The 26,494-nt window shown below is 45.3% G+C and overlaps 1 protein-coding gene across 1 annotated transcript in view; it reads left to right on the top strand.

Annotated features, from left to right (window-relative positions):
• timm44 (translocase of inner mitochondrial membrane 44 homolog (yeast)) overlaps positions 1-9,100 on the top strand; it is a 68,267-nt gene extending 59,167 nt beyond the window's left edge. The window contains exons 12-13 of the mRNA XM_055658367.1: positions 3,482-3,592; positions 8,727-9,100. Coding sequence (XP_055514342.1) covers positions 3,482-3,592; positions 8,727-8,846 — 231 coding nt within the window. The 3' untranslated portion in view covers positions 8,847-9,100. The remainder of the gene's footprint in view (positions 1-3,481; positions 3,593-8,726) is intronic.
• The last annotated feature ends 17,394 nt before the right edge of the window (positions 9,101-26,494 follow it).

Here is a 26,494-nt window from a genome sequence, read left to right as displayed (position 1 = left end):
GTCCTTGCTTTCTCCCTCCTTCCCCTCCCCTTCCCAGCTCTCCTACAGCCCACTGTCTCCGCCTGTTCCTTTCTTTACCCCCCGACCCCCCCAGACAGTCTGAAGAAGGATCTCGACCCGAAACGTCGCCTATTCCTTCGCTCCATAGATGCTGCTTCACCCGCTGAGTTTCTCCAGCTTTTTTGTCTACCTTCGATTTTTCCAGCATCTGCAGTTCTTTCTTAAACAAATAAGCAGGAGCTTGTTCTTTACTTTTGTTCTTCGTAAATATGGCTTATTGAGCAGAAAGGATACATTGGCAAATATCCAGCTGTGATGAAAGAGTTTCCAGCGCTCAGCAGTTTATTTGACAGTCACGTTCCAAACATTCTTTGCATCCAAGTCACCAAATAAACGACAATAATAAACATGATCACAGCATTCATCGGTGATAATGAGCCTGCTATGACATCTCCCGCCGATTAAGGCGCTCTGATCTAATATTCTAAAATGGTTTGCAGCCAAATTTCAGTAAATCGTTGCTTTATCATTTTGTGGGTTATTGTGAGCTTTGAGCGGGTTGTCTGAAGTGGCTGAATATTACGACTGGCGATAATATGACCTTTAGTAAACCTGCTGAGGTATTCCCTGCATGTCATGCACTTAATATTAATAAGAATGGGCTGACAAAACAGCATGAATACTGAACCCATATTTATGAGAATGATATGGTCAAGAGAAATGAATTTTGTCCACAAAGAAAAATGTAAACATCTGAAATGGGCAGAGTGTTCTGAAAATGCACTGCTGCATCGGTATCTGAGAAATGATAGATTACTACTTTAAATAGTTTTCTGTTGAAATGCATCCATCTGAAACGTCTCTGTTATTGTATTTTTCAAATTTTCTCCTCGGATTACTGCTTGCGTTCAATTAGGTTCAACTTCCTTCTCATACATAACATGGGCTAAACCAGAGGTTCCCAACCTTTCCTGTCCCGTTTACCCCAGGCAACTTTAACAGCACATAACAATGCTATTTCACCTATTTATGAACAACTAATGATGGACAGATACCGGTATACCAGAACCAAACACAGTCAGTCAATGAGAAAAACATACGTACAAATCCAGAATCAACAAATTTACCCCCTAGGTAGGTGAAATGTACCTCCTGGGGGTATATTTATTGTCTACAGGTCATTGAGAACGGGATTACTCCTGGGGGTAAATTCTGAAGAAGAGTTTCGGCCCGAAACGTTGCCTATTTCCTTCGCTCCCCTAGATGCTGCTGCACCCGCTGAGTTTCTCCAGCATTTTTGTGGACCTTAAATTTACCCCAGGTTGGGAGCCCTTGGTCTAGAGCAATATATAGTCAGAACTCATAAAGATTCATCTACTCAGACTTGGACTAAAAAAACAAAGTTAGAATTGAAATGGGTGGATCGTTTTGCTGTACAGTACTGAATAAACGTAGTATTCCGAGTTTAAATTGACAAAAGGCAAACAAATCATTAACAATACATTTGCAATTAAAGATAATGATACTGCCTTACATGAGTAATACAAAAGGTCCATTCATCACTGTGATAAAGAATAGATTACAGCTTTCCACAGTGGGTTCCAGGAGTTATAGAAACATAGAAAATAGGTGCAGGAGGAGGCCATTTGGCCCTTCGAGCCTGCACCGCCATTCAATATGATCATGGCTGATCATCCAACTCAGTATCCTGTACCTGTCTTCTCTCCATACCCCCTGATCCCTTTAGCCACAAGGGCCACATCTAACTCCCTCTTAAATATAGCCAATGAACTGGCCTCGACTACCTTCTGTGGCAGAGAATTCCAGAGATTCACCACTCTCTGTGTGAAAAATGTTTTTCTCATCTCGGTCCTAAAAGACTTCCCCCTTATCCTTAAACTGTGACCCCTTGTTCTGGACTTCCCCAACATCTTCCTGCATCTAGCCTGTTCAACCCCTTAAGAATTTTGTAAGTTTCTATAAGATCCCCCCTCAATCTTCCATGAGTTGTCACACATTGCCACCTGTCCCAGACTGAAGAATTCAATTCTTACTTGCAGCAGCACAACAGAATATGTAAACATAGTACTCTGTAAACAATATAAGAAACAGGGAAAAAAATAGTGTTAGGAGATGGGAAAATGTAGTTTAAAGAGATGAGGATGGGGGGTGGCAGGCAACTGGTTGGATGGAGAGGAACCACAAGATGTGGATTTAAATGCAAGGTACTTGAAGACATCTAATGACACGTTTTATTTTTAACCTTCTTGAAATTATCTCCAGGATGCCCACTCCAAGTCTTATCCCCAGCAGCGTTCCATTCTGCAATCTGGATTCATTAGATATTTAGATTTTATTTCACTAATTTTCCACTCGATGCTGCTTGGAAACTAGTTCCACAAAGTGTCACTGCTCTCTTAACAAGTGCAACCTGTAGACAATGAACATCAGCAGCCAGTGACTCCTTCAAAGGCCAAATCATGTTCACAAATTATAGCAGCAGAATTAGGCCATTCGGCCCATCAAGTCTACTCCGCCATTTAATCATAACTGTTCTATCTTTCCCTCTCAACCCTGTTCTCCTGCCTTCTCCCCATAACCCCTGACACCTGTACTAATCAAGAAATCCTCCCATTATTGAATGAGTGAATAAGTTTATTGGCCAAGTATTCACATACAAGGACTTTGCCTTGGTGCTCCGCCCGCAAGTGACAACATGACATACATTGACAGTTAGGAATGACACATAAAACATTAAACATTAAAAATAAAACATTATTGATTAATGACAGCTCAATGCAGTTATCAGCGGGTACCTTTGCATAGTGGCGTGTGGAGACTCTTACAGATTTATTCTCCTTGTTTTTCCCCAATCCACATGCTAATTGAGGTACTCCCTGATAAAATAGAAGTCTGCTAACTCGACACAGATTTGGAATTCCATCTGAAACTTCTGGGTGATGTGGCTAAATGTCTCATTGCAGTCGGTTGAGACAGCAATAAATTAGAGAAATGATATTGGAATCGCATTGTAAAGAGTACATCCTGCTCTGTACAGTGTGCAGCACACAGCGTTATGCTTTATAATCACTGAAGAAGAACCTCATTCGGTGCACTGATTGATTTACTCTGTACTGGTGTCACCACAGTGAAAATGTGTTTCCTGCTACATCCAGTGCCCTCCATAATGTTTGGGTCAAGGATTTTTTTCTATTACAAATCTCAAATTGTGGAGTGCCGAGGTAAATAAATATATGATGGGTCTTTGTCCCAAACATTATGAAGGGCACTGTCACTGCAGCAGCCATTCCAACTAACCTCTGCAAACTGATGATTGAATTGAACTGTCAGGGGTCCTTCCTTGCTGTTGATGTGTTGATGATTTGTAGGTCTGTGGGAGTGAGTGGTCCATTCTGACGCACTGATCTTTGTTTTTAATAGTGTTTTGTTTTGTGACTGACATGTTTCTCTTTGCTTGCAGCTGGCAATGGGGAAAATGATGGAGCAGGGGCCTGTTCTAATTATCACCTTCCAGGCTCAGTTAGTCATGGTGATCAAGAACCACAAAGGGGAGGTGGTGGAGGGAGACCCGGTATGTATACTTAGTCTCTGAAATCATGAAAGTGACGAGTGTCGTGCAAATTTCATCTTTGCGCAGTATCCATTAGAGACTCTGTTGCATCTTGTGAAATGGGGTTGTATGACACGCGTGTGAGTAACTTTCCTTTGCTGAAGGGTCAGCAGTTAGTTCACAGCTGATTTTGTATAAAAAAAGATTAACTAGTTTCTCTAAAGTGGCGCAGCGGTAGAGTTGCTGCCTTAAAATGCCAGAGATCATGACTACAGGTGCTATCTATGTGGAGTTTGTACGTTCTCGCTGTGACTGTGTGCGTTTCACTCAGGGTGCTTCAAGAACCTGCAGGTTTGTAGGTTAATTGGCATCTGTAAATTGTGTTAGTCCTTGCTGTCTCCTCCCCTTCCTCAGCTCCCCTGCTGTCTCCTCCCACCCTCCAGCCTTCTGGCTACTCCTCCTTTTCCCTTTCTTGTCCCCACCTACACCCACCCCCGATCAGTCTGAAGAAGGGTTTCGGCCCGAAACGTTGCCTATTTCCTTCGCTCCATAGATGCTGCTGCACCCGCTGAGTTTCTCCAGCTTTTCTGTGTAACCTGTAAATTGTCCTTTGTGTGTTGGATACTGCTAGTGGTGATCGCTGGTCGGCGCAGACTCAGTGGAACATGGGAAAGGGTGAAGGTTGAAAGGGAAGGAATCGCAACAGAGATTAACGCTCAGTCTGCCTAGAAGAAGGTGACAGCAAAACATACAGAGATAATCAGGGGGACAGTCAGATTGGTCGGAGAACTAGGAAGGGGGAGGGATGGAGAGAGAGGGAAAGCAAGGGTTATTGGAAGTTGGAGAAGTCAATATTCATACCGCTGGGGTGTAAGTGGCGAAGCAAATTATGAGGTGCTGGTCCTCCGATTTGCGTCGGGCCTCACTCTGACAGTGGAGGAGGCCCAGGACAGAAAGGTCAGTGTGGGAATGGTAGGGGAGTTAAAGTGTTTAGCAACCGGGAGATCAGGTAGGTTTAGGTGGACTGAGCATTAATCTCAGTTGCGATTCCTTCCCTTTCAACTTTAGTCGGCCAAATTGACATTCAGCGGGTAGACGGTAACACAAAAAACGGATTGGGCACCAGATTCTTGGGCAGTTCCTTAAACGTGAGAGAAGGGGAAAGAATCAGAAGTCACGCTTTCACCTTGAAAGCCTCCGAGACGGAAAGATGTTCACGTTATAAATAAACTAAGGAAACTGGGAACAGCAGTGATGAGCGAATCCTCACACAAAGAGATGTTTGAGAAACAGATGAAGCTGACATGAACTGTGGTCTCCCACGATCAAGATTTATTTGTCATTTGCACCACATGCGAACTGCAACGATGAAAATCTTGCTCGTTACAGGCACGTTAATTATTAATTATTATTCAACATTATCCTTCTTTCTTCTCTAGTTTTACCCATTATTTTTCCCCTTGATTTCTAATTATTTGTCAGAGGAAGCCGCCTCTTCGCACTCCTGCTGTTATCAATTTGGGTGCCAGGTTTACGGCCCCCAATTAGCATTTTATTCTGCACCAAGAAGGAATTTCATATTTGTTCAAAGAACCTGATCTCAATTGTGTGGTTGGGGTTTGAAGTGGTTGGACCCATTGGAGGTCTGGCCAATGAGTCATTAGTAGTTGTGCTGGAAGGAACGGCAGATGCTGGTTTACACCGAAGATAGACGCAAAATGCTGGAGTAACTCAGTGGGGCAGGCAGCATCTCTGGAGAGAAGGAATCCCTTCTATCCAGAGATGCTGCCTGTTTCGCTGAGTTACTCCAGCACTTTGAGTCATTAGTAGTTTGGTTTAGTTTAGAGATACAGCGGGGAAACAGGACCTTCGGCCCACTGAGTCCTGTGCCGGCCAGCGATCCCTGCACATTAACACTGTCTTCGAACCCGTGTCTCCGGCGCTGTAAGGCAGCAACTCTACCGCTACGCCCATTAGTACTTCTACTGTTATTCCAAAAGTGAGAAGTAATGTGCAGAAATGCACAGGAACATCTTTCATTTATAAAAGGACTCGACAAGCTAGATGCAGGAAAAATGTTCCCAATGTTGGGCGAGTCCAGAACCAGGGGCCACAGTTTTAGAATAAAGGAATAAATTTAAGACTGAGGTGAGAAACATTTTCACCCAGAGAGTTGTGAATTTGTGGAATTCCCTGCCACAGAGGGCAGTGGCGGCCAAGCCACTGGATGGGTTTAAGAGAGAGTTAGATAGAGCTCTAGGGGCTGGTGGAATCAAGGGATATGGGGAGAAGGCAGGCACGGGTTATTGATAGGGGACGATCAGCCATGATCACAATGAATGGCGGTGCTGGCTCGAAGGGCCGAATGGCCTCCTCCTGTACCTATTTTCTATGTTTCTATGGAGCTGCAACAAACTGCGTGACTTTAAAAAATGTTGGTTCAGAACTTTTTACATCCACTTGCGTTCGTGTGAGAGATATGCTTCCCCACTCTCTATCTTGACACAGACTAATTGTACATGTCCTCCAGTCATTTTGAATGGAAATAAAATACTGGAGTCGTCAAGTTCTTAACTGATCATTCCATGAACACCCGTAGCTATATTTTCACCCTGCATATTCATTCCCCTTTTAGTGAACTAAACTAGTGGACTATAAAGAAACACAGCTTCACATTAGCAGCAGAATAATACATTGCACATTATAAACAGGGCTTGAGGTTTTAGACTTTCATTGCTAATAATTGAAAACAAAATATCCCTCTTAGATAAACACAAAAAACACTGGAGTAATTCAGCGGGACTGGCAGCATCTCTGGAGAGAAGGAATGGATGACATTTCGGGTCAAGACCCTTCTTCAGACCAACCTGAAAAGTTACCTATTCCTTCTCTCCAGAGATGCTGCCTGTCCCGCTGAGTTACTACAGTTTTTTTTCCCAATCAAAGATCGAGCAGTTCCTTCCTACACATATCCCACTTAGAACTAACTTCATTGAAAGTCTGTCATTATTTTTTCATGTTAATAACATTCGATGGTAATTCATTTATAATATTAAAATGCATTTTGCTTTCAAGATGTGATTTTGAAAATACAGGTGTGATCCATGGACTGTTGACTAATGCTTGTGGACTAGTAATAGAATACTCTAGTCAGTAAGTTGACTGGGTAATTCATGATGGGAATGTAATAAAACTCGTATTTGCAGAACATGAATAGCAGTATGTGCAGGCATGATTTACTGTCATTTCTTTGTTTGCAGCTAATAACCAAAAATATATATTTTTTGATTTTTAAATAGAAACCGTGCAGAAAAAGAGAAAACTACAACCATATTGTTTAGTTGAGCTGCATCATGTGGAATTCAACACATTGGCAAACAAGTTCAGTTTAGTTTATTGTCACGTGTACCGAGGTACAGTGAAAAGCTTTGGTTGCGTGCTAACCAGTCAGCGGAAGGACAGTACATGATTACAAACGAGCCATTTACAGTGTACAGATACATGATAAGGGAATAACGTTTAGTGCAAGGTAAAGCCAGCAAAGTCCGATCAAGGATAGCACGACGGTCTCCAATGAGGTCGATAGTAGTTCAGGACCGCTCTCTAGTTGTAGAATGATTCAGTCGCCTGATACCAGCTGGGAAAGAACTGCCCCTGAATCTGGAGGTGTAATAGTATAGGGACATTTATACAAGGAAATTGATATAATTGTGGAAATGCTATTATTTTTTTTTAAGTATTTAGGTATAGGGTGAAGGGGAAAAGATTTAATAAGAATTTGAGGGCTAGTTTTTGCACACAAGGGGTGGTGGGTGTATGGGACGAGATGCCAGAGGAGGTAGTTGAGGCAGGGACTATCGCAACGTTATAAGAAACAATTAGACAGATAGGAATAGGAATACGTTTTTGCCACATGTGACTAGGCAGAGCGAGATTCTTTGCTTGCAAATGTACACAAATAGCAGCCACCTACAGCGCCAGTGAATGGATAGGACAGGTTTGGAGGGATATGGGCCAAACACACAGGCAGGTGGGACTAGTGTAGCTGGGACATGTTGGCCGGTGTGGGCAAGTTGGGCCACAGGGCCTGTTTCCATGCTCTATCACTCTGCCTCAATGACTATATGTAATGTAATAACAGAATTTGACAGATGTCCCTAGACATAAATCCCTAAATTATGGATGCAGAATTAGGCCATTCGGACCATTAAGTTAACTCTGCATTCAATCAGGGCTGATCTATCTTCCCCTCCCAACCACGTTCTCCAGCTTTCTACCCATAACCCCTGACCCCCGTACTAATCAAGAATCTGTCTATCTCCGCCTTACAAATATCCATTGACACAGATTCACCACCCTCTGAGTAAATAAATTCCTCCTCATCTCCTTTCTGTAGGTGTATCCTTTAATTCTGAGGCTATGCCCTCTAGTCCTAGACTCTCCCACTAGTGGAAGCATCCTCTCCACATCCACTCTATCCAGGCCTTTCACTATTCAGTAAGTTTCAATGAGGGCCCCCTCTCATCCTTCTAAACTCCAGCAACATATGCTGATCTCCAAAAACGTTTGATACCTTTAGCAACTTGAGTTGAGCTTAAATTAATGAATTTAAAAATTGATTTTCAATGTGATGTTCGGGAAAGTTGGATGAGTGTACAATGCTGACTGCCAGAATGGAAGCTATTTACTTTTGTTAAATTTTAAACAAAATAACCAAATACATTCAAGAACAGTTGCAGGCATGAATGAAATTAGTTAGAATTCACCTGAGAGGGCAGCAATATTTCAATTTGAACGTGTTTGTTGTAATTTATCAATATTTAATAATTATGAGTAGTTTTAAAGCATTTTCTGGAAGCCTGTGATTTTTCAGTAATTGAAGAGGAGGGTTGATTTGATTTACAGTTCAGGATATAGGATGTCTGCCTTAGGACTGCTGTGTCAACCTTTAATATTAGATTAGTCGTCTCTTAAAAGGGCGCTATTGATGAAGTCGTCTTAAGATCGTATACAAGGTTCCATTTATGTTCTTCTTTCACTCGAATGTCAATAAATTAGCAAATTGGATGAGCCTTACTGCTGTAATGTTTTAGCCGTGTGCCCTGTACTCATTTGTTTCTCTCTGTCCCAACTCCCCTATTTGTGTCTCCCCCAGGACAAAGTATTGAGGATGCTTTACGTATGGGCTCTTTGTAGGGATCAGGATGAGCTGAATCCATATGTAGCCTGGAGGCTGCTGGATATTTCGGCTTCAAGCTCGGAACAGATCCTATAAGGGAAGGGTCGAGTTCTCCGGATCATCGCACAGTTCTGACATGAACTCATCTCTGGGTCTCCATCACAAAGTGAGCCGCATGTTGTCCAAGCCGGCAGAGCCTTAAGACTCTAGGTGCTAATGTGTCAAAACACTGAGGAGGTTTAGATGCCATGGTCGACCATGTATGAACAGATGAGGCGTGGAAGTGAAGCATGGCTGCTGTCTTGTAAATAATTTATATTAAACAGTGGAATTGGTATTTTCTACCAACACGACCCGAGTATGTGCCTTTTTTAAACACATTTTTATCGCATCTCCTCTAACACTGTACTCACAAAATCTAATGTTTGCAGCCAAGATCATGGTCGGTTGATAGACACAAAAAGCTGCAGTAACTCAGCGGGTCAGGCAGCATCTCCGGAGATGCTAGATGATGTTTCGGGTCGAGACCCTCCTTTAGACAGAGTTAGAGGAGAAAGATACTCGGGATGTGGAAACCTACAGAACAAACCAGACCTGGCCCGATGACCCAGGGGAGGTGGAGCCCACAATGGTCCTCATTGCAGCATACAGAATAGTGACAGGCTTGGATAGAGTAGATGTGGAGAAGACGTTCCTACTAGTGGGACAGTCTGGGACTAGAGTTTATAGCCTCAGAATTCATGGATGTTCTTTTAGGAAGGAGATGGAGAAATGTATTTAGTCACAGGGTGGTGAATCTGGAATTCTTTGCCACAGAGGAGGCCAAGTCAGTGGATATTTTTAAGGCAGAGATAGATAGATTCTTGATTAGTACGGGTGTCAGATGTTATGGGGAGAAGGCAGGAGAATGGGGTTAGGAGGGAGAGAAAGATCAGCCACGATTGAATGGCATAGTAGACTTGATGGGCCGAATGCCTTATTCTACTATCACTTATGATCTTATGAATGTGAAATTGAAATGGTTGTATTGGAGGGAGAAACATATTCACTGGCAGAAACATTCCCGGGATGGTCGGACTGTCATATGCTGAGAGAGTGGAGCGGCTGGGCTTGTACACTCTGGAGTTTAGAAGGTTGAGAGGGGATCTCATTGAAACATATAAGATTGTTAAGGGCTTGGACACGCTAGAGGCAGGAAACATGTTCCTGATGTTGGGGGAAGTCCAGAACCAGGGGTCACAGTTTCAGAATAAGGGGTAAGCCATTTACAACGGAGACGAGGAAACACTTTTTCTCACAGAGAGTTGTGAGTCTGTGGAATTCTCTGCCTCATAGGGCAGGAGTTAGATGTGGCCCTTGTGGCTAGAGGGATCAGGGGGTATGGAGAGAAGGCAGGTACAGGATACTGAGTTGGATGATCAGCCATGATCATATTGAATGGCGGTGCAAGCTTGAAGGGCCGAATGGCCTACTCCTGCACCTATTTTCCATGTTTCTCTGGATGCTTTCAAGAGAGAGCTAGATAGGGCTCTTAAAGATAGCGGAGTCAGGGGATATGGGGAGAAGGCAGGAACGGGGTACTGATTGGGGATGATCAGCCGTGATCACATTGAATGGCGGTGCTGGCTCGTAGGGCTGAATGGCCTACTCCTGCACCTATTGTCTATTGTCTATTGATGGGGCAAAGTGAGATGAAGGGATATGTGATATCCCACAGCTATAATATAGCAACCCTCAATTTTCTTTAAATAAATGTCATTGAAATATAAATCTGCCAGGCTCATTATTTATCCTAAAATTAACTTTTGGAGTGTTTGTGATAATAAAAAGCAGCTGACTGCAGGGAGAAATTGTGTAAATTATAGACTTTTGTTATCACCTCACTGGTGGTGTCGAAGATGGAATTAGTCACCTTCCAAGCCGGTTCTAGTTTAAGCTTGTGAAAAATGCAAAGCATTTTTCACAAGCTTGAACTGGAACAGGCTTGGAAGGTGACTAATTCCACCTTCCGTACAATTAAAAGGACAAATCCCACTGGAGCGTTGTCAGGTACATATTCACAGCCACCAGGCAGGTGATGGAAGAAGGGTCTTGATCCGAAACGTCACCCATTCCTTTTCTCCAGAGATGCTGTAAGCCCTGCTGAGTTAGACAATAGACAATAGGTGCAGGAGTAGGCCATTTGGCCCTTTGAGCCAGCACCGCCATTCAATGTGATCATGGCTGATCATCCACAATCAGTACCCCGTTCCTGCCTAATAGACAATAGGTGTACGAGTAGGCCATTCGGCATTCAATGTGATCATGGCTGATCATCCCCAATCAGTACCCCCTTCCTGCCTTCTCCCCATATCCCCTGACTCTGCTATCTTTAAGAGCCCTATCCAGCTCTCTCTTGAAAGTATCCAGAGAAAGTACCCTGTACACTTGCACTATCCTACACGATAGGGACAATTTACAGAAGCCAAACCTGTAACGTCTCTGGAGTGGAAGGAAACTGGAGCAGCCGGAGAAAACCCACGCGGTCACAGGGAGAAAGTACAAACTCCATACAGACAGCACCTGCAGTCAGGATCGAACCCAGGTCTCAGGTGTCGTAAGGTACCATCTCTACCGCTGTGCCACCCTGAGTTCTTCCTATCAGTCATCTAGCATCTTATAATTACTCACCAATGTTTCTCTAGGGTGTCTTCAGAACCATTTATTAGCCTGTGCCTTTCCAAATACCAGTTACATTTGGCCGATGTCAATGCAGTTTAAAAGCACCCCCATCTCACCTCACTGCCGAATGAGATGACTGCTGAAGTTTGGGTATTCTTAACTTTCTTAAACATGGGTAGTATTATTTGCTGTCCTGCAAGCCGGTGGCACCAGCCCCACATCCAGTGATGGTGGAAATAACGTTTAAGAAGAAACTGCAGATGCTGGAAAATCGAAAGTGCTGGAGAAACTCAGTGGGTGCGGCAGCATCTATGGAGCGAAGGAAATAGGCAACGTTTCGGGCCGAAACCCTTCTTCGGGTTGAAAGAATGTTGTCAGACCCTCTTGAATTTCTATTCTTGTCTCCTTCAAGACCCCAAGCCTGAGCGGACTCCAATTTGTAGTCTGTGAGTTTTCCACTCTGGGGATTGTCAACCTTTTCCACACCTCCTTATATCATCAATACATCTTATCAATATTACCACAACCTCACGTACCACTGCACTGACAGCATCTTCTATAGTCAAGTAAAAGTTATTATAGGAAAGAACTGCAGATGCTGGTTTACACTGACGGTGGACACAAAATGCTGGAGTAACTCAGCGGGGCAGGCAGCATCTCTGGAGAGAAGGAATGGGTGACGTTTCGGGTCGAGACCCCAGCTTCAGACTGAAGATGGGGATCGCTGGTCGGCGCGGACTCAGTGGGTCAAAGGGCCTTTTTCCGCGCTGTGTCTCTAAACTAAACTTAACCTCATGTTCATTGTTCCAGGACAAGGGGTCACAGCTTAAGGATCAAGGGAAAATCCTTTAAAATCGAGATGAGAAGAACTTTTTTCACACAGAGAGTGGTGAATCTCTGGAACTCTCTGCCACAGAGGATAGCCGAGGCCAGTTCATTGGCTATATTTAAGAGGGAGTTAGATGTGGCCCTTGTGGCTAAGGGGATCAGAGGGTATGGAGAGAAGGCAGGTACGGGATACTGAGTTGGATGATCAGCCATGATCATATTGAATGGCGGTGCAGGATCGAAGGGCCGAATGGCCTACTCCTGCACCTAATTTCTATGTTTCTATCTTTCATTGTTCCCTAACATAATCTGCCTGCTCAACTTCACCTCCCATACTTTGACCCAACACTCCTCCTGCTTCATTGGATTGGAAACATCTTTATCAGAGAACTCCTCGGGTGCACATTACAGGAACTAATTCACTTCATCGAGTTGCCATCCCAACACGTATTAGGATAATTGAAATTGCTCCTGCATTATCAACACTGAAAGCTCTTATTCTGCAACACTGGCAGCTTTACTAAAGAGAGATAAAAAAATACTTCCTGCATCTTTCCATAATTTAAGTGCAAATTTTCTCCTTCATATCTTTACCATTCTTTGTTGATCTGCTACAGTTTAAAAAACACATTAATGTTACAGCTCTGCTATTTTTCTTTAATTCAGCCAAATAGATTCAAGCTAATGAATTCAACTAAATCATCTTCAGTGCTTCAATATGGGCTGGTATTACATAGAAAATAGGCGCTGGAGCAGGCCATTTGGTCAATATGATCATCCAAAATCAGTACCCCGTTCCTGCTTTCTCCCCTTATCCCTTGATTCCGTTAGCCCTAAGAACTAAATCTAACTCTCTCTTTGAACATCCAGTGAATTGGCCTCCACTGCCTTCTGTGGCAGAGAATTCCACAGATTCACAACTCTCTGGGAGATTTTTTTTTTCCTCATCTCAGTCCTAAATGGCCGACCCCTTGTTCTTAAACTGTGACCCTAAATATCCCTCATTGACCCTAAATCTCTTCTATCTTTATCTTCCTAAGTGCAGTGCAGTGCAGTGGTGCAGCTGGGAGAGCTGCGGTCTCACTGCACCAGAGACCCGGGTTTGATCCTGACATTGTGTGCTGTCTGTGTGGAGTTTGCATGTTCACGCCAGCGTTACCCCCCCGGGCGCAAATATGGGCGGGTTTGACTATAAGTTGCCTGAGTGTGTAGGGAGTGGATGCGGAAGGGGGAAAACACAGAGCTGGTCCGGACGGGCGATCGGTGAGTTGAGGAGTTGTGTGGGAAGTATCTGCAGATGCTGGTTTAAACCGAAGATAGACACAAACATGCTGGAGTAACTCAGCGGGAGAGGAAGAAGGGTCTTGACCCAAACCATCGCTCATTCCTTCTCTCCAAAGACGCTGCCTGCCCCGCTGAGTTACTCCAGTGTTTTGTGTCTAACTTTGGTGCTGAGGAGCCAGTTCACAAGCTCTATCTCCAAGCTAAACTAAACTGAATGGCAAGCATATGGTGGTGAATCTGTTGAATTCTTTGCCACAGGAGGCTGTAGAGGCCAAGTCAGTGGATATTTTTAAGGCAGAGATAGATAGATTCTTGATTAGTACGGGTGTCGGAGGTTATGGGGAGAAGGCAGGAGAATGGGGTTAGGAGGGAGAGGTAGATCAGCCACGATTGAATGGCGGAGTAGACTTGGGTCGATCGGCTAATTCTACTCCTATCACCTATGACCTTATAACCTTAAGAATATTACGGTATCCAATGCTCCCAATCATTGATCCTGATCTCAGTTGCAATGATGTTGTAATTCCAGGTGACAAGTGCTCGAGACACAATAACTAGTGTTTACCACTGTCCATTGTGCACAGGCATTCCAAATCCATCCAAGATTTGGTGGAGGCCAATATAGGCCCGACTATGGGTGGACAGGGGGATGGGGACTGGACTTTGTGCCTTCCCTCACAGTGGGAACCATTGTGTGTGGGGGGGGGGGGGGGTTTTGTATGTTTACATTTCTTTATTAGTGTTATGTTTGTATTCTTTTTGTATGTGCTGCAATGGCAATACGCATTTCACGACACCAATTGGTGTATGTGACTAATAAAGAACCTTTGAACCTTTGAAGGCTCCTGACCAATTCCTCCCACTCACTTTGTCTCTTCCAGTCATTCTCTGTCAGTTGAGTTTAGTTTGTTGTCACGTGTATCGAGGTACAGCGAAAAGCATTTTTGTTAAGTGCTATCCCGATGTTGGGGAAGTCCAGAACAAGGGGTCACAGTTTAAGGATAAGGGGGAAAATCTTTTAGGACCGAGATGAGAAAAACATTTTTCACACAGAGAGTGTTGAATCTGTGAAATTCTCTGCCACAGAAGGTAGTTGAGGCCACAGTTCATTGGCTATATTTAAGAGGGAGTTAGATGTGGCCCTTGTGGCTAAAGGGATCAGGGGGTATGGAGAGAAGGCAGGTACAGGATACTGAGTTGGATGATCAGCCATGATCGTATTGAATGGCGGTGCAGGCTCGAATGGCCTCTACTCCTGCACCTATTTTCTATGTTTCTATCCGGTGAGCGGAAAGTCAATACACACGTGATTACAGTCGAGTCGTCCACGGTGCACGGATCCAGGATAAATGGAAATGTTGCTGTCAGGGTAGAGATTTAAACGAGTGGAGCGATTGTAACGAGTGATTGCAGATCCACGCCCGTGACCAGCGCACAGCGCGGCTTCTGACTGGGTTGGGCGCCATCTTGGATTACTGACTGACGATTCTTACTGCTGTAAATCACGAGGACATTGAACAGTGCAGCACAGGGGGTGTTGTTCATTCACGGCCATTGGCTCTTTAGTCCACCACTGCAGGTCGGAGCAGGGGCAGAACAGTGGCCTTGGTAGTCAATGGTTGAGGGTGATATATTGAGCTGGTCCTCGTTTCTCCATCTCCTGCTGCCATTGTGAGTCTGTCCCGTTATTTAACATCAGTGGGAAACGTTGATTCCGCTTTGTGGGGATGTTCATGTTAAACTCTATCGCGTATTCAGAACGGAGACGAGGAAACACCTTTTCACACAGAGAGTTGCGAGTCTGTGGAATTCTCTGCCTCGGAGGGCGGTGAGGGCCGGTTCTCTGGATACTTTCAAGAGAGAGCTAGATTGGGCTCTTAAAAATAGCGGAGTCAGGGGATACGGGGAGAAGGCAGGAACGGGGTACTGATTGTGGATGATCAGCCATGATCACATTGAATGGTGGTGCTGGCTTGAAGGGCCGACTCCTGCACCCGTAGTCAGGATTGAACCTGGGTCTCTGGCGCTGTGAGTCAGGGGATATGGGGAGAAGGCAGGAACGGGGTACTGATTGGGGATGATCGGCCATGATCACATTGAATGGCTGTGCTGGCTCGAAGGGCCGAATGGCCTATTCTTGCACCTATTGTCTATTGTCTATTGTATTGAGTTCTTTTCATTCGTATGGCTGTATGGTAACACAAATCTCACAGTACCATGTGCTGCATGTGACAATAAATGTAACTTGAACTTGAACTTATTTCAGATAGACACAAGAAAGCCGGAGTAACTCAGCGGGGCAGGCAGCATCTCTGGAGAGAAGGAATGGGTTGACGTTTCGGGATCAGGAAGAAGGATAGTGGCCAAACTCAGGCGGGTGGGAGTGACGCAGAGGAGAGATCTTGGTCGGTTTGCAGGCAAGTTGGGGCCGAAGGGCCTGTTTCCGCGCTGTGTGACTTGACACATGCCCTTCTTAGAGAGCAGCAAGCACGGTGGGTTTAGGAACAAGTGCGCAGTGGGGGCCCTGACTTGCAGCTTCCAAGATCCTTAACAACCAGACACCATTATCCTTCTGCTAAACTTCTGGTATATTCTAATTCTGAACACCCTTCAGAATCTGAGAGGAACATCTTGATCTCTGCTTGCCGACTAGTTTAATTGAAAAGTTGGGCCAACGTACACATATTCTATCCTGAAGAGTTTAATTTTAATGAGACTTTCTGCTAAATTAAATATTGAATATTGTCGGCAGCTGGAGTAAGTCACAACTTTATATTGCTGTTTAAGAAGAAACTGCAGATGCTGGAAAATCGATGGTAGACAAAAATGATGGAGAAACTCAGCGGGTGCAGCGGCTTCTATGGAGCGAAGGAGATAGGCAACGTTTCGGGTCGAGACCCTTCTTCAGACTGACTGATGCGTGGGGGGGGGGGGGGGGGGGGGGGGGGGGGGGGCGGGAAGAAGAAAGGAAGAGGCGGACGCAGTGGGCAGAGGGAGAGCTGAGAAGGGGAGGAGAAAGTCGGAACTTACCTGAAATTAGAGAAGTCAATGTTCATACTGCTGGGGTGTAAACTGCCCATTAGAGAAGTCAATGTTGTTCATACTGCTGGGGTGTGATATAGCTGATGAGGTTACTTATTTATTGCAGCGAGGAAGGCCATTCATCCCATCAGGTCCATGCCAGCCCCTAGCAAAGCAATCTCATCAGTCCCATTCCACTCTCACCACCTCCCCCACCGTCAGTATTGAACCTGAGTCCTTGGAACCTGAAGAAGGGTCCCAACCCGAAACGTCACCTATCCTTTTTCTCCAGAGATGTTGCCTGACCCCACCGAGATACTCCAGCACTTTGTGCCTCTCACCCCTCAGCCTCCTTTGTCGGAGGAGAATCTGCCCAGCCTTTCAAATGTCCCCTGACAAACAGTGCCCTCTCATCCAGGTGCCATTCCAGTGAATCTCATGTTCATAGGAGCAGAATTAGGCCATTCGGCCCATCGAGTCTACTCCGCCATTCAATCATGGTCGATCTATCTTTCCTTTCCCAGCCCCATTCTCCTGCCTTCTTCTCATAGTTCCTGCCACCCATACTAATCAAGTATCTGTTAATCTCTGCCTTAAAAATACCCGATGACTTGGCCTCCACCGCTGTCTGTGGCAATGAATTCCACAGATTCACCACCCAACACTTTATCTCTGTCTTTGACATAAACCGGCATCTGCAGTTCTTAGTTTCTACTACTAGGACCTTGCTGAAGAAATAGAGCGTTTGTAACTCTAATCTATAACTACAGGTGTTAACCACTGGAATTTAGAAGGATGAGAGGATATCCTATAAAATATATAACTTTCTTAAGGGATTGGACAGTCTAGATGCAGGAAAAATGTTCCCGATGTTGGGGGAGTCCAGAACCAGGGGCCACAGTTTAAGAATAAGGTGTTAGGCCATTTAGGATTGAGACGAGGAAAAACTTTTTCACCCAGAGATTTCTAAGCCTGTGGAATTCTCTGCCACAGAAGGCAGTGGAGGCCAATTCACTGGATGTTTTCAAGAGAGAGTTAGATAGAGCTCTTAGGGCTAACGGAATCAAGAGATATGGGGAGAAGGCAGGAACGGGGTACTGATTGGGGATGATCAGCCATGATCATATTGAATGGCGGTGCTGGCTCGAAGAGTTGAATGGCCTACTCCTGCACCTATTTTCTATGTTTCTATTTTTCTACAATGCAGAAGAAATGCAGTTGGCCCCCGGAGGAAGTGCTGGCTTTATGTCCGAGTATTTAGTTAGGCAAGTTCCCAGGCTCTTCTCCCCAGTACTTTTTCTCCTTTTTGGAACTCACAACCAAATCTGCTTCCAACATTCCTTCATTTTATTTTTTGGTTGGGGCACAGCGTGAAAACAGCCCTCTGGCCCACCGAGTCCGCGCCGACCAGCCATCACCCCATATGCTGCCACTACCCTACACACTAGGGACAATGTTACAACTTACCAAAGGCAATTAACCTGCAAACCTGTACGTGTTTGAGATGTGGGAGGAAACCGGAGCGCCTGGAGAAAACCCACGCCTTCACAGGGAGAGCGTGTAAACTCCACATAGACAGCACCCGTCGTCAGGGTTGAACACGGGTCTCTGGCGCTGTAAGGGGCAGCAACTCTGCCTCTGTGCCACCATGCTGCTCTGCTTCCGCCATTCCTGCAGGCGGTGCATAACTACACAACGAATAAAAAACACCTCGCTCTGTCTGGAATTACAACAGAAATTTTTACTGAACTTATCAATAAAATACCATTTGTTGCCAGACATGATTAATACATAACAAGTTCTTCATCTTATCTGTCTGTTTTGCAGTGTTGGATATTCCACCTTGAAAATGTTTTAAGAACAAAGAGCTAAGGGCAGCACGGTGGCACAGCGGTAGAGTTGCTGCCTTACGCCAACAGAGACCCTGGTTCAATCCTGACCACGAGTGCTGTCGGTGTGGGGTTTACACATTCTCTATGTGACCACGTGGGTTTTCTCCTGGTGCTCCGGTTTCCTCCCACACTCCAAAGATGTACACGTTTGTGGGTTAATTGGCTTGGCATAACTGTAAATTGTCCCTAGTGTGTGTAGGATAGTGTTAGCGCGCGGGGATCGCTGGTCGGAGCGGACTAGGTGGGCCGAAGGGCCTGTTTCCGCGCTGTATCTCTAAACTAAACTAAACTTTGACCTGAATTCCCAATTTAATTCATTTGGCTCTATGCATGGACCTGCCTTTCCACTCAGCTGGGATTATCCACAGCATTTGGACAGGTACATGGATAGGATGGGTTTAGAGGATGTTGCCAGAACTCGAGGGCCTGAGTTATAGGGAGAGGTTGAGCAGGCTAGGACTTTATTCCTTGGAGCGCAGGAGGATGAGGGGTGATCTTATAGAGGTGTACAAGATCATGAGATGAATAGATTGGGTAAATGCTCAGTCTTTGCCCAGAGTAGCAGGATCAAGAACCAAAGGACATAAGCTTAATGTGAGGGGGGAAAGATTTAATAGGAACCTGAGGGATAACATCTTTACACAAAGGGTGGTGGGTGTCTGGAACAAGCTGCCGGAGGTGGTAGTTGAGACAGGTTCTATTACAATGTTTATGAAACATTTAGACAAGTACATGGTTAGGACAGGTTTAGAGGGATATGGGCCAAATGTAGGCAGGTGGGACTAGTGTGGATGGTACATGTATGTCGGCGTGGGCAAGTTGGGCCGAAGGGCCTGTTTATTTCCATGCCGTAAGACTCGATGATTTGTCTATCCATTCTCATAGAAACAGAAACATAGAAAATTGGTGCAGGAGTAGAGGCCATTCGGCCCTTCGAGCCTGCACCGGCATTCAATATGATCATGGCTGATCATCCAACTCAGTATCCTGTACCTGCCTTCTCTCCATACCCCCTGATCCTTTTAGCCACAAGGGCCACATCTAACTCCCTCTTAAATATAGCCAATGAACTGTGTGGCCTCAACTACCTTCTGTGGTAGAGAATTCCAGAGATTCACCACTCTCTGTGTGAAAAATGTTTTTTCTCATCTCGGTCCTAAAAGATTTCCCCCTTATCCTTAAACTGTGACCCCTTGTTCTGGACCTCCCCAACATCGGGAACAATCTTCCTGCATCTAGCCTGTCCAACCCCTTAAGAATTTTGTAAGTTTCTATAAGATCCCCCCTCAATCTTCTCGTATGATATGTTACTGCCACTAAGGGTCTCGACCCGAAACGTCACCCATTCCTTCTCTCCAGAGACGCTGCCTGTCCTGCTGAGTCACTCCAGCATTTTGTGTCTTATCTTTGTTGCAAACCTGCATCTTGCAGTTCCTCGTGACACTACTCATGCAGGTGTGGGTGAACGCATTGGACAATATCTGAACTGGTGCCTGACATGGGGGAGTTTTGCCATGCCTATTGAACCAAGCCGCCAAGTGGAAAAGCTATTTACAATCCCCACAGTTCCTGTGGACATAGACGTAGGAACATCGCCATGGCAGCCACAGGTGTTGCTCTCGGCCTTGTGGAGTTACCATGGAAACACCCCGTTCCATTCTGAATCAGCCCTCTGGCGGAAGATGAGAAAGCTCGCAGAGTGAATGTCAGGTGGCACAGCAGGTAGAGTCGCTGCCCCACAGCGCCACAGACCCGGGTTCCATCCCAACCACCGGTGCTGTCTGTACGGAGTTTGCACGTTCTCCACGTGACCGCTTGGGTTTTCTCCGGGTGCTCCGGTTTCATAGATACATAGATACATAGATACATAGAAAATAGGTGCAGGAGTAGGCCATCCGGCCCACTTCTAGCCAGCACCGTCATTCAATGTGATCAAGGCTGATCATCCCCAATCAGTACCCCGTTCCTGCCTTCTCCCCATGTCCCCTGACTCCGCTATCTTTAAGTGCCCTATCTAGCTCTCTCTTGAAAGCATCCAGAGAACCCGCCTCCACCACCCTCTGAGGCAGAGAATTCCACAGACTTACACTCTCTGTGAGGAAAAATGTTTCCTCATCTCCGTTCTAAATGGCTTTCTCCTTATTCTTAAACTGTGGCCCCTGGTTCTGGACTCCCCCAACATCGGGAACATGTTTCCTGCCTCTAGCGTGTCCAAGCCCTTGACAATCTTATATGTTTCAATGAGACAATTCACAATGCACAACTATCTGGGTGGTTTCACAAATTCACCCCCACACTCCAAAGACGTGCAGGTTTGTAGGTTAAGTGGCTTCATGTAAATTGTCAGTTGGAACGAGTTTACAGCAATCGCTGGTCTCGGAGGCCTTAGGGCCCGTTTCCTAATCTGAGTAAAGACATTCTTGCCATAAAGGGAGTACAGAGAAGGTTCACCAGACTGATTCCTGGGATGTCAGGACTTTCATGTGAAAAAAGATTGGATAGACTCGGCTTGTACGCGCTAGAATTTAGAAGATTGAGGGGGGATTTTATAGAAACTTACAACATTCTTAAGGGGTTGGAAAGGCTAGATGCAGGAAGATTGTTTCCGATGTTGGGGAAGTCCAGAACAAGGGGTCACAGTTTAAGGATAAGGGGGAAGTCTTTTAGGACCGAGATGAGAAAAACATTTTTCACACAGAGAGTGGTGAATCTCTGGAATTCTCTGCCACAGAAGGTAGTTGAGGCCAGTTCATTGGCTATATTTAAGAGGGAGTTAGATGTGGCCCTTGTGGCTAAAGGGATGAGGGGTTATGGAGAGAAGGCAGGTACAGGATACTGAGTTGGATGATCAGCCATGATCATATTGAATGGCGGTGCAGGCTCGAAGGGCAGAATGGCCTCTACTCCTGCACCTATTTTCTATTTTTCTATGTTTTCTCGTTGTATATCTAAACTCAGGAGTGGATTTTAGGGCACATTGTTGGGTTCACTATTCCATCATTTTGTAAACGAGAAATATATGGATAACAGATTCCTTGGAGCCCAGGAGGATGAGGGGTGATCGTAGAGATGTGTATAAGATCATTAGGGGGAATAGATAGAATAAATGCACAGAGTCTTTTGCCCAGAGCCAGGGGACATCACAAACCAGGTTTAAGGTGAGAGGGGAAAGATTTAATAAGCACCTGAGGGGCATCTATTTCACATAAAGGGTGGTGGGTGTATGGAATGAGCTGCCAGAGGAGGTAGTTAGGGCAGGCACTATAACGACATCTAAAAGGCATTTGGACAGGCACCTGCAGTCAGGATCGAACCCCTATTCTCTGGCGCTGTGAGGCAGGTCTAGCGCTGTTGCACGATGCAGCCTGGACAGAAACGGTTTAGAGGGATATGAGCCAAGCACGGGCAAGTGGGATTTGGGTGTAGGTGGGGAATGTTGGTCAGCATGGGCAAGTTGGGTGGAAGGGCTTGTTTCAGTGTTGTGTGACTCTAGCTGCAGCAACTGTGGGAGAATGGGAACAATCACACTCTGAAGTCCCTGTCGGAGTAAGGTTTGGCTGGTGGCACTGACAGGGTTAGTTCTACACTGGACACATCAGACATGGGCTCTATCTTGCAACCTCATCCATCCCCCCCAGGCGTCTGTTTCCTGATTTACAATAATATTTTATTTCCTCTCCCCATTTCAAAAGGAATCGTTTTCTTTCAGAAAAATTCTTTAAAGTCAGTTAGTTATCAGATTGTGAACAGCTTTTTGTAATTAAATGTCATCTTTATCTTTTGCTAGCAGTTTCTGAGGGTCATGTGGGATATCTAGCGATTACGGGGCGCAGCGGTAGAGTTGCTGCCTTACAGCGCCAGAGACCCGGGTTCGATCCGGACTACGAGTGCTGTCTGTCTGTGTGCTGCTTGCATGTTCTCCCTGTGACCGCGTGGGCTTTCTCCGGGTGCTCAGGTTTCCTCCCACAGATAATAATAACAATAATAATAATTTTATTTATAGAGCACTTTAAAAACAATCATAGTTGCAACAAAGTGCTGTACATCACTAAACATTGACAAAAAAGTTAATACACACCAATAATTCATTGGTATCATTTAAAAATAAATTGGATAGGCATATGGATGAGAAGGGAATGGAGGGTTATGGTATGAGTGCAGGCAGGTGGGACTAAGGGGAAAAAAATTTGTTCGGCATGGACTTGTATGGCCTGTTTCCGTGCTGTAATTGTTATATGGTTATATGATTAGATATGTGAAATAAAGAAACATTAAAAACAATAAACAATTGTCGTTGGGGCTGCAACGAGGAGCGGCCTCCAACAGGAGAAGACCGGGGGCTCTGGTGCCGACGACTCACCTCACCGTCGCGGAGCTGGCCGAGTCTGGAGCGGGTGGAGCGGTGGTGGAGCTGCTGCTGCTGCTGCGGCCCGACCTCCGGAGATTCGGAGGCTGCAACTGCGGGTCTGGCGGACGGCGGCACCGGGAGCCCACGGGTCACTGGAGGAAGACCGCTTTTCAGGGCTCCCGCAACGCGACTTCTCCCGCCCGAGTTGTGCAGTGGAGAGATAAGTTTTTTTGGCCTTCCATCACAGTGATGTGATGGATGTTTATGTAAATTATGTTGTGTTGTTGTGTCTTGGGTCTATTTGTTTGTAAGGTATGGCTGCAGAAACGTCATTTCGTTTGGACCTCAAGGGGTCCAAATGACAAATAAATTGAATCTTGAATCTCATCTTGAAAAACAGAAGCAAAGTCTCAGGCATGGTCAAAAGCCAGGGAGTACAAAATGTGTTTTAACACTGGATTTGAAGATGGACAGTGAGGGGGGCCTGTCTGATGTGCAACGGCAGGGTGTTCCAGAGTGCCGGAGCAGCAACAGAGAAGGCTCTATCCCCTCTGAGCTTCCGATTAGACCTCGGTACGTCCAGGAGCAGCTGACCAGCTGACCTGAGGGACCGGGCAGGAGCGTATGGGTGGAGCAGCTCAGAGAGGTAAGGCGGGGCGAGCCCATTCAGAGATTTAAAAACAAATAACAGTATCTTAAAATGAACTCGAAAGTGCCACAAAAAGCTGGAGTAACTCAGCGGGACAGGCAGCATCCCTGGAGAGGAGGAATGGGTGACGTTTTGGGTCGAGACCCTTTCTTCAGACCTGAGACTTCCCCCATTCCTTCTCTCCAGCGATGCTGCCTGTCCCGTTGAGTTACTCCAGTTTTTTCTGTGTCAATCTTCGGTTTAAAACAGCATCTGCCGTTCCTTCGTCCACAAGAACGTAACAAAACTCTGGTTATTGTTATTGTTCTGAAGGCCCCCGACTAGAAACGGCTCCTATCCGTGCTCTCCAGCGATGCTGCCTGATCCGCTGAGTTACTCCGGCGTTTTGTGTCTATCTCAGGTTCCATGGCTGAGCTGTTGAAAGAGGTAGAGGAACATACCAGGTTACAGCAGAGCAGTCAGCACCATTACTGGGCCAAACATTGCAAAACCACACTCCTGCCAACATACGTTTCTGTGATTTTTGCTGTCGTTGATTTCCCTTAAGAAATGGAAGTGATTATTTTTATTTTATTATTTATTTCGAACAGAATAAAAGAATAAAAAGCAAGTGTGAAACAGCATACAAATAAACAAAAACAAAAATATTAATAAAGTGTCATAAACAATATCTATAAATAAATGAAATCCTATGTGTCCGAAAAGGAGCAGGAAGAAGCCAAAGCTTATTAATTCCCACCCCTTATTCAACTGCTTGTAATTATCTTATACAAATTGAGTTGCTATATGTACACCACATGTACACCAGCCACCATATGTACACCAAATTATTTACATTTATACACTAATCAAATATTTACAAAGCCATACAAAGCGCAGAGGGAGAAGAGGGAAGAGACTACAGCCCTAAGATTTTTGCCTCCACCACAGTGAGGAGGTGCTTGGAGGACTCACTGTGGTGGATGTTAATTTGTGTTTATTGTTGTTTATTATTGTATCATTGTATGTATGACTGCAGGCACGAAATTTCGTTCAGACCGTAAGGTCTGAATGACAATAAAGGAATTCAATTCAATTCAATTCAATTCAAAAAATGAAAAAAATACAAGGAAAATAAAATTAAAAGTTTGGTTCAGTTTAGTTTACCTGTTCCGAGGTACAGTGAAAAGCTTTTGTTGCACGCTAACCAGTCAGCAGAAAGACAATACATGATTACAATCGAGCCATTTACAGTGTACAGATACATGATGAGGGAATAACGTTTAGTGCAAGGTAAAGCCAGCAAAGTCCGACCAAGGATAGTCCGAGAGTCACCAAAGAGGTAGATAATAGTTCAGCGCCGCTCCCTGGTTGTGGAAAGGTGATCTAATTGAATGATGAGGTCCTGGTTCTTATTTTGAACTTTTTGGGATCAGTGCATATTAAAAAAGACAAATAAATAGATAATAATAAGGCAAAGTCAAAAATAATGTCCCCAAGTCTATGTAGTTTGGAGCCTATTTGGAGGTTGTAGTGTTTAGGTTTTGAGATATAGTGCAGAAACGGCCCACCGAGTCCACACTGACCAGCGATCCCTGCACACTAACACTATCCTACACACACTAGGGACAATTTACAATTTTACCGAAGCCAATTAACCTACAAACCTGTATGTATTGGAGTGTGGGAGGAAACCGGAGCATTCGGAGAAAACCCGCGCAGTCATGGGGAGAACGTACAAACTCGGTACAGACACCATCTGTAGTCACAATTGGACCCAAGTCCCTGGCGCCGTGTGGCGGCAACTCTACCGCTGCGCCACCATGCCGCGCCAGTGTTTAATGTCCAGCGGTGTTCAATAGCCTGATGTTTGTCGGGGAGAAGATGCTCCTGGTACCTGGACGTTACGGTTTTCAGGCTCTTGTGCCAACTTCTTCACAACTCTCCCCTCCCGACACAACTTAAGGCTCTGTGGCCAATGTGACCAGCAAATTCCTACGTGAATTTCCTCAAACTCATTTTCTGGGCGAGGAAACTCTTGCAGATCGCAACCCCGGAGATTGCCTTTGGAAGACTGATGAATGTGCTGGAGATTTTACAACCTCTATCGAGTTGGAACACTCTGGTGACGGTTATTTTTAGTTTGGTAGATTAACCATGGACAATGCTGGGGCCTTAGCTTCGACTTATCACTCCGTTGATTTATGAAATAGTCATTACTGTGGTAGGTGGAGGTGTTTAAAATTCATTCCCACAAGGTCCACGTCTGATAGTGCCGGAGAGGAAGGCTGATCCCACACTGCGGTGAGGAGCAGTGACTACTGAAGATTCATCTTCAGGCTTGGATGAAGGAGCTGGTTGAAGTGAAATGCCAATCGCCCCAGCCACATATCAAAGGACATTGAAGACAGTCGAACGCTTCAGTGAGCTATTTATTACCACTGCTGTGTTTTCTGTAATTGAAATTCCCTGTAATTTAAATTATTCCCGGGACCAGAATCATAGAATTTTGCAGGTCTGGCCTCGCCATTTTAAGAACCGTTGAGACAGGTAGGCTGCTGTGGCGTAGCGGTACAGTCCCTGGTTCGATCCTGGCCACGGGTGCTGTCGGCACGGAGTTTGTATGTTGTGTATATTATCAGGTCTCCCCGAAACCTTTGGTATCCCAGAGGAAACTTATCCAACCTTTCCCTGCAGCTCATACCCGGTAATCCAGGCATCATTCTGGTAAACCTCCTCTGCACTCTTTCCAAAGGTTCCATATCCCAGAGTCAGACAGCGCGGGAACAGGCCCTTCGGCCCAACCTGCCAATGCTGACCCACAAACCCACCTGCCTGCTTTTGGCCAATATCCCTCTAAACCTATTCTCTCCATTAATTCTTAATTTAAACAGCGTTAAAACAGGCCCTTCGGCCTACTGTTTCCGTGCCGACCAGTGATCATAGAAAATAGGTGCAGGAGGAGGCCATTTGGCCCTTCGAGCCAGCACCGCCATTCATTGTGGTCATCCACGCACACTAGCACACTAACACTATCCGACACACTAGGGGGATAATTTACGATTATACTAAGTCGATTAGC

The sequence above is a fragment of the Leucoraja erinacea genome, chromosome 29 (genome assembly GCF_028641065.1).
Source record: "Leucoraja erinacea ecotype New England chromosome 29, Leri_hhj_1, whole genome shotgun sequence".
Taxonomy (NCBI): Eukaryota; Metazoa; Chordata; class Chondrichthyes; order Rajiformes; family Rajidae; genus Leucoraja; species Leucoraja erinaceus.
This window is presented reverse-complemented; position numbering and strand designations above follow the sequence as displayed.